Genomic DNA, 8607 nt, shown 5'->3' on the forward strand with positions numbered 1-8607 from the left:
CAGGAGACGACAGACTGGGGTTTGACCTGGAGACCGACCACAGGGACACAGACTCAGAACAGACCACCTGTGGGCGTCGGTGCAGCTCGGTGCTCCTGGTCTAAACCGTGAGATGGAGACAGGGACCAACCTGAAGCTGAGGAGATCCACCAGGAGGTCGGACCACCTGGTGTAGAGACGTGAACAACTGGTCCAGTGTCAGCGAGGGGACGGCATCAAACAGGGACGTGAACAGTGCGGTGAACAAGCTGAGGGTCAAAGGTCGCTGCACTGACCCTGAGGGTGTGTATTCATTTGTCCAGAATCCATCTCAGGCAGGAAACGATCCACACACACATCTGGAAACAGTGTATCCAGCTGTGATTGGTCGAAAGGATCACGTGTAAAGATCAGTGAACTGGGTCTCATGTGTCTCTTCCACACTCCAGCCCAGTAGGGGCGCTGGTGCAGCTTCAACGTGACGTGTCACGTGCCACCCGCCATCAAACGAAAAGAAGAAGATGGTCACGTGACGCTGTTGTCATGGCAGCAGATAAGCAGCAGTTAGCAGTTAGCAGTAAGCAGTAAGCTAGCTGTTAGCTAACTGTTAGCTAACTGTTAGCTGCTGTCTTCAAACAGGGACACATCAGAGCAGCCGCCTTCACCTAACACGTTCTGTTGACACCGGAAGTGCCTGAGAGCTCGTCCTCACCGCGATGGTCAGTGAAGCTACTGTTTACTTTATGAAGCATCATGTTAGCTTAGCATCAGCGCTCGTTAGCTTAGCATCAGCGTTTAAACGTGTCTGTTTGTTTCCAGGCGCCGAAGAGTAAGAGTAAGAAGCCCGGGAAGATGAAGTCCTCTGCGGTGGTGGACAGTCTGTCCACGGAGGACATGTCCAAGGACCAGGTCAGAAGCTAACGATGCTAATACGGCTACAGCTTTAGCTTCAGACGAGATCCCATGATACAAACTGTTCTATTGATATGTATTATATATTATATATTATTATATATATATATATATATAGGTTCATCTGTGAAGCTCAAACTTCAACAGAATGTTAAATACTATATATATAAGTGTCTCTAAGTTTAAAAGTTAACTTCAGATATAACTATTTTGATAATGAAGTTAAATCCTTTCACACTTTTGTTATCTGTGCAATAAAAAATGTTTTCATTTAACCTTAGAACATTTAAAATTAATATCGCCATCGCTAACGTCGGGTGTCTTTGACCCGATAAGAAACAAAACATGGCAGATTGAAATACTTTTATTTTATTTCCCCCTACACAAGGTCAAATGTAAAAAGGCATCATGGGGGAACCCAAATAATAAGGCTCTAATATTTTGAAAAATTTGGGAATCGTTAATGAAAAATCCCCCAAAAAGAGAATGGAGCTGGGGACGTGTTCTTCTGTCCACGGCTCCTGGGACATGTCCCGTGAAGACACAGTGTCCCTGCATCACTGTCCACTTTGAGAGAGATAAACAAAAAGGCATTTTTCCAGAGGGGAACAATGACGAGCCGACTATAAAAACATTTTCACAAATGAATTCCCTTGGAAATTACCACTAAGTGATATTTATTTATAACCATTACACTAAATAATAAAGAACAACCGTCACATTGACCTTTGACCTTCGAACCAGGTAGAAATAAAGGTCAACATGAGTGAGAAATAACAGCTGACCCCTGCCCCCTGCCCCCCCCAGCTGGAGGAGCACGTGGCTCGGCTCCGGGAGGAGCTGGAGCGCGAGCGGGAGGAGAGGAGCTTCTTCCAGCTGGAGAGAGACAAGATCCAGGCCTTGTGGGAAACGTGCAGGAGAGACGTGGAGCAGGTGAAGGACGAGCTGAGGCACCGGCACCGGGAGAGAGACGAGGCTCAGCAGCGCCACCGAGTGGAGATCAGTGTGAGTTGCACCTGTGTTCTCTGGAGCCACAGTATTTCAAGACACTTTGTATTATTTCATAAACGTGGTTTTAGTTTATTAACTGATGAAACGTGTCCTCTGACGTGTGATGTCCAGGTTTACAAGCAGAAGCTGAAGCACGTCCTGTCTGAGCAGCACAACAGTGTCTCCGAGCTGAAGATGGCCGCCGCCGCCTCCGCAGCACTGATCCAGAACCAGCAGGCGGAGGCGGAGCTGGAGCTGCGCCGCGCCGCGCTGCCGGCGGACGCCAGCGAGAAGACGCTCCGCAGCAAGGAGCGCATCGAGGAACTCAAACTGGTGAGTGAGACTGAACCTCTGCATCAAATCACTCTAATTATTTAATTGATGTGAGTGAACATCAGTTGGTTCTCAACAGAAACACCAGGTGGCGCTGCTGGGGCTGACAAACGACTACGACAGGAGAATAAGAGGTAAATGAACTGAACCCCTGGTGGTCAGAGGATGAACTGTAAATAGAGATGCTCTCAGAAGTGAAGCCAGATCCTCTGAATCGCCCCCTGGTGTCTGGCTGCAGTATAGGTCATAGACCTCCTCCATGGTAGTGGATGGGACCTGGGCCAGAAAGTCAAAGCAGACGTTAAATAAATGTTTGTAAAGATGTTTCATGATTAACACTTGGACAGTTAATGTTAGATTGAAGGGATCATGTGATGATCCCATGTCCAAATCAGGATGAAAATAAATATAGATCATCCCACATCTTTCAAAACAGTTTTTCTTGTTATGTTAATAATAATAATAATCAGCAGGGATCACAATTATTATGATTCCTACAGAGAAAGGATCTTTTGTAGATAATGATCATCAGATTTTATTGATCATGGATAAATAGAGTGTTCAGGAAATATTAATATAAAAATAGGTTCAATAATTAATCTTTAATACATTTGTTTAACTATAAAAATACTCATTTACAAATCCATGCTTATTGAAGTATCACATTTCATTATCTAAGGTTTATGAATCCATGCATTTTACTTTATATTAAAAATGAAAATCTTAAATATTTCTGACATGTGGTCATAGATGCAGCCTGATATGTAAAAACTACTGTTTCTAACGATTCAGCTAATTAATTATTATTATTACAAAGAAAGTTGAGGCTTAAAACTCTTTTATTCTGAAGGTTAAGGCTTTTATTAGTTCCCTAACGGCTGAACTCTAATTCTTCTGTAGATCTGGAGGTGAAGTTTAACAAGAGGATGCAGGCGACCATGGAGGTGGAGGAGAGGAAGCGGAGGTCAGAGGTCAACGAGCTGCAGGACAGGATGGACGCTCGGGTGGTGGCGCTGGTGGAGGACCACGGCCGCGCCCTCAGGCGGGCGGAGGAGTATTACTCCAGCATTCAGAACAAAGTGCTGGCAGACGAGAAGGTGCTGAAGGTGAGAGACAGGTCGGAGGTCAAAGGTCACAGTGACCTCATGAAAACGAGTCAACTTGATCCATGTTCAAACTTTACAGTTTCTAAGTGTAACTTTAATTATCAATTAATTTAGATGAATTATTTTCAGACATTAAACTTTCCGAAGTTACTTTTCTCAGTTTCTCACTTCTCTCTGTGTGGTGCTTGTTTTGTCCAGGAGGAGGCAGCAGAGGTGCAGAAGCAGCTGACGCGAGTGTCCAATCAGCTTTCAGTTGCTCAGCGTGAAAACAAGCGTCTGCGTGAGTGTCTGCAGGAAGCCGAGCAGACGCTGCCCGAGCTGCAGCTGCAGCTGCACCAGTACAACCAGTCCAAGGCCAAGCTGGTGGTGCGTGAACCATCACAGTTTCTCTTCTGAGTCGTTTGTCTCAGAGGTTTTTAAAGAGGAGGATTCTGGTTCGTCTCCAGCTGCTGATGATTCGTGGTTCAGACGTTCATGTTTACACAGAAACAAAATGAAACTTATTAATAAACAGTTCTCTCTTCCCCCACTTCCCCTCCCTCCACCGCGTTCACAGCCAATCTGTTCATCCTGCTGGCAAATGAATGAAAGACGGGGGGGAAACGACACCTCCCTGATGGAGGTTAAATGATGTTGATAGAAACATTAAATGTAAACTAACGTCTGATCGATCATTTCCTTCTGATCTTCTGATGGGGCCACAGAAGTCCGGAGCTCGAGCGAAGGTGGCTGAGAAGGAGCTGTGGGATCTGACCATCGAGCACGAGCTGCTGCTGCAGGCCTTCGAGAAGGTAACTGGGTTCTAATCAGGTTCTGTCAGGGCGACACCAGGTGACTCCAGGTGACACCAGGTGACTCCAGCTGACACCAGGTGACTCCAGGTGACACCAGGTGACTCCAGGTGACGCCAGGTGACACCAAGTGACTCCAGGTGACGCCAGGTGACACCAGGTGACTCCAGGTGACACCAAGTGACTCCAGGTGACTCCAGGTGACACCAAGTGACTCCAGGTGACGCCAGGTGACACCAGGTGACTCCAGGTGACTCCAGGTGACACCAGGTGACACAAGGTGACACCAGCTGACTCCAGCTGACTCCAGCTGACTCCAGGTGACACCAGGTGACACCAGGTGACTCCAGCTGACACCAGGTGACTCCAGGTGACACCAGGTGACACCAGATGACTCCAGGTGACACCAGGTGACACCAGGTGACTCCAGGTGACGCCAGGTGACTCCAGGTGACGCCAGGTGACACCAGGTGACTCCAGGTGACGCCAGGTGACACCAGGTGACACCAGGTGACTCCAGGTGACTCCAGGTGACACCAAGTGACTCCAGGTGACACCAGGTGACACCAGGTGACTCCAGGTGACGCCAGGTGACTCCAGGTGACACCAAGTGACACCAGGTGACTCCAGGTGACACCAAGTGACTCCAGGTGACACCAGGTGACACCAGGTGACTCCAGGTGACGCCAGGTGACACCAGGTGACACCAGGTGACTCCAGGTGACTCCAGGTGACACCAGGTGACACCAGGTGACACCAGGTGACTCCAAGTGACTCCAGGTGACACCAGGTGACACCAGGTGACTCCAGGTGACGCCAGGTGACACCAGGTGACACCAGGTGACTCCAGGTGACACCAGGTGACTCCAGCTGACACCAGGTGACGCCAGGTGACACCAGGTGACGCCAGGTGACTCCAGGTGACCCCAGGTGACCCCAGCTGACACCAGGTGACACCAGCTGACTCCAGGTGACTCCAGGTGACACCAGGTGACGCCAGGTGACGCCAGGTGACACCGGGTGACTCCAGGTGACGCCGGGTGACTCCAGGTGACGCCGGGTGACTCCAGCTGACGCCGGGTGACTCCAGCTGACGCCGGGTGACTCCGGGTGACGCCGGGTGACGCCGGGTGACTCCGGGTGACACCGGGTGACTCCAGGTGACACCGGGTGACTCCAGGTGACACCGGGTGACACCGGGTGACTCCCGGTGACTCCGGGTGACTCCGGGTGACACCGGGTGACTCCGGGTGACTCCGGGTGACACCGGGTGACTCCAGCTGACACCAGGTGACTCCAGGTGACTCCAGCTGACACCAGGTGACTCCAGGTGACACTAAGTGACTCCAGGTGACCCCGGGTGACTCCAGGTGACTCCGGGTGACCCCGGGTGACTCCAGCTGACTCCAGGTGACTCCAGGTGACTCCAGGTTCTGGTTGTGGGCAGGTCCAGAAGGAGCGTGACGAGCTGCTGAGGAAGCAGAGGGAGGTCATCATGGAGCTGCAGCAGAGGAGCGGCCTGAAGCAGCTGCTGCTGGAGAGGAAGCTCTCTGCTCTGACTCAGACTGTGGAGACCAAGGAGGCTCAGCTCTGTGGAGCGCTCTCCACCGCCGCCGCCGCAGGAAGCAGCGCCGCAAACAGACTGAAGGTGAGAGTCCAGAGTGTGAAGGACATGTCCTCTGAAGACGACTGTGATCCATGTCTTCAGTCTGGATTCTTCTTCTCATAGGAGACGTTGGAGTCCAAACACGTGACTGTCGGTGCGTTGGAGGAGGAGCTGGCTGGAGAGCGTCAGGTGAGTGACCTCGTGACCCTGAGGCTGTGAAACAAGTCACTTCCTGTGGTGACCCACTGACCATGTGACCTGCAGGAGTACGAGCAGCTGCTGCAGAGCTGCACCGAGCGGCTCCAGGCTCTGGGCGTCGCTCAACAGGACTTCAGGCCCGTGGAGCAGATGTGACCGGGCCGAGCCCAGAACTCCGACCTGAAGGAGGACGTCGGGGGTCGAAACCTGTTGTTGATCTGGTTCCTTCCAGAAAGAGTTTGTTCTTGAAACTGATTTTGGCCACAAGAGGTGGAAGCTACCACTTCCTGTCAGGAACCAGGAATTCAACGGGAGGGACATTCCACTTCCTGTTTACACAAACTAAACTTTAACCTTTTAAATCAGGAGTTTGAGAGTTAAGAGGATCAGACTGAAGAGACAAGCCTTTAGTGGACGGTACTAGCTGCCCCCCCCCCCCCATTATGATCTGTTCGACTCTAATTGATCATAATTCACTAAATGAAAATCAGCTGTTTGAAGAAGACATGAAACTAGAGACTGAGACAGAAACTCCTGAGGAAAATGTTTATTGAGGTTATAAAGTGAGAAGTGGAGTTCTTTCTATAGAAACTACCAGAGGAGTCGCCCCCTGCTGGTCAGTACACAGAAGACCGGTTTCAGACACTTCATCAGCTTCACTTTCTGGACCCGGAGTCTACGGACATTTTTAAAAACAGTCTCTGAACTCTTAAGTCTCAGCTACAGCTCAGGACTCAAACACTCAGTCGCTGATTCGTTCCCTTTGGCGACACTTTACATCATACACAAGCCAATAGAAAACTGCACATGAATATTTACATTGTATTTACACAGTCTGTTCCTCTTCAATTCATCTTCAGAGGTGACGCTCAGTCTCAGTCTCATGTAAAGTTGAGAATCAGCTTCTTTGTTGAGTAAATATCGATCATCAGAGCCCAGAAGACGTTTTCAGTCTTTTACAAATGGATCTGTCCTGAAGAACTCCACATCTGAGGACAAAGACGTTTGAGCATCAAAGTTTCAAGATGTAAAACTTTGGAATCAGCTGATGACGTCATCACTCCGAACACTTCCTGTTTATCACCTGAAAACATCCATTTAGGCCCCTCCCCCCTCCCCCTTGTGTTCAAATTTAAAATTGGGTGTAGTGTCACTTTCTGTCAAAACTTATTCTGAAGAAACTCTTTTGTTTGTGGGAGCTGCAGCAGTGAAGGGAATTGAACCCTCAACCGCAGCAGTTCGAAGGTACAGGAAACTTCTACCAGCTGCGGGTCACCATCTGGATTCTGAGTGAAACTTGACTCTGTGTGTGGATCACCTCGAGCTGGACCTCTTGAGACAGAGCGTCTCCGTGAGGACATTGAGCAGCATCTCTCAGGACAGACGAGAGCAGACTGACCTGGGACCTGTCCCCCTCAGAGGACACGGCGCTCTGGGGTTTGTCTCCGGACTCAGCCGGTGCCGTGGCTGCTGTACTCGAACACGCCCTTCTTGAAGAACGGCGAGAAGTCCCAGACGGCGTGTTTGGACAGACGGAACCCGGCGTCGGTTCTGAGCGGAGAACCGACCGACGCCAGCATCACTCGGAACAAGCTCCTCAGATAACGCTGGAAGAGACATGGAGACAGTTTCAGATCCAAATCGGTTTTCTTTCATTTTGTGTCTGTGCTGTTTCTAATGTCCCTGAACTGCAGCTTGAATCTGTGTCTGAAACCTGCTTCATAAATTAAACTTCTTCAGTAATGATCTAAAATGAGTTGGTTCGTAATGTCTGTCGTGCTGACGTCAGAGACTCCCGGCTGGTTCCAGGGTTATTGTTATTATATTTTATATTCCCTCATGTCATTGAATTTCATTCTTTACGACCTTTAGAGGTCAGAGATTCAACTTGTTGCAGAAACCCTGAGTAGAAATCTGATCTGTCCTTCTTGATGTGTAAATGAAGTGTTATGGATTCCTGCCTCCAGCTGGCTCCGGCGCTCAGCGACCATCCGCTCGTCTCGGTTTCCAAACAGCTTTTTCGGAGGGAACTCCAGAGCCGCCAGCTGAAACAGGAAGTGACATCACAGTCTCACATCAGTAATGAAAAATAAACAAACTGATCAGCCGGTGAAATTCATCCAGATTGAAGGTTTTAGAATTCCTTTCATTGTCTTTAATGTTTAGTTTGTCCAGATGTAGTAAGAAGCCTCTGACCTGTGGATACTTGGTCCGGAGGCTGTGGTGCATCTCTCTGAAGCGACTGTAGCGTCGGAACACGCTCCAGGTCTCCTCCATCACACTGATCTGAAACCAGTTCACACATCAACAGATCTGAAACCAGTTCACGCTGATCTGAAACCAGTTCACACTGATCTGAAACCAGTTCACACATCAACAGATCTGAAACCAGTTCACAGTGATCTGAAACCAGTTCACACGTCAACAGACCTGAAACCAGTTCACACTGATCTGAAACCAGTTCACACTGATCTGAAACCAGTTCACACGTCAACAGATCTGAAACCAGTTCACACATCAACAGATCTGAAACCAGTTCACACGTCAACAGACCTGAAACCGGTTCACACTGATCTGAAACCAGTTCACATTGATCTGAAACCAGTTCACACGTCAACAGATCTGAAACCAGTTCACACTGATCTGAAACCAGTTCACACGTCAACAGACCTGAAACCGGTTCACACTGATC

At 49.3% G+C, this 8607-nt stretch overlaps 1 protein-coding gene across 1 annotated transcript; it reads left to right on the top strand.

Annotated features, from left to right (window-relative positions):
* The first annotated feature begins 397 nt into the window (after positions 1-397).
* On the top strand, positions 398-7855 carry LOC128435606 (dynein regulatory complex subunit 4). Its single transcript, XM_053417963.1, has 11 exons — positions 398-698; positions 799-888; positions 1699-1896; positions 2014-2214; positions 2294-2348; positions 3115-3320; positions 3519-3686; positions 4025-4111; positions 5559-5759; positions 5841-5906; positions 5982-7855. Exons 1-11 carry the CDS (start codon positions 696-698, stop codon positions 6069-6071), a joined length of 1365 nt encoding a protein of 454 aa, XP_053273938.1. The 5' UTR covers positions 398-695; the 3' UTR covers positions 6072-7855.
* Positions 7856-8607: the final 752 nt, after the last annotated feature.

This window comes from Pleuronectes platessa, chromosome 3, assembly GCF_947347685.1.
Source record: "Pleuronectes platessa chromosome 3, fPlePla1.1, whole genome shotgun sequence".
In the NCBI taxonomy this organism is placed as follows: Eukaryota; Metazoa; Chordata; class Actinopteri; order Pleuronectiformes; family Pleuronectidae; genus Pleuronectes; species Pleuronectes platessa.

Excerpts from the sequence above, each read along its gene's own strand:
- LOC128435606 (XM_053417963.1), top strand. Across the intron at positions 1,897-2,013 it reads GCCACCGAGTGGAGATCAGT|GTTTACAAGCAGAAGCTGAA; the intron begins GTGAGTTGCACC and ends TGTGATGTCCAG. Across the intron at positions 3,687-4,024 it reads AGTCCAAGGCCAAGCTGGTG|AAGTCCGGAGCTCGAGCGAA; the intron begins GTGCGTGAACCA and ends ATGGGGCCACAG.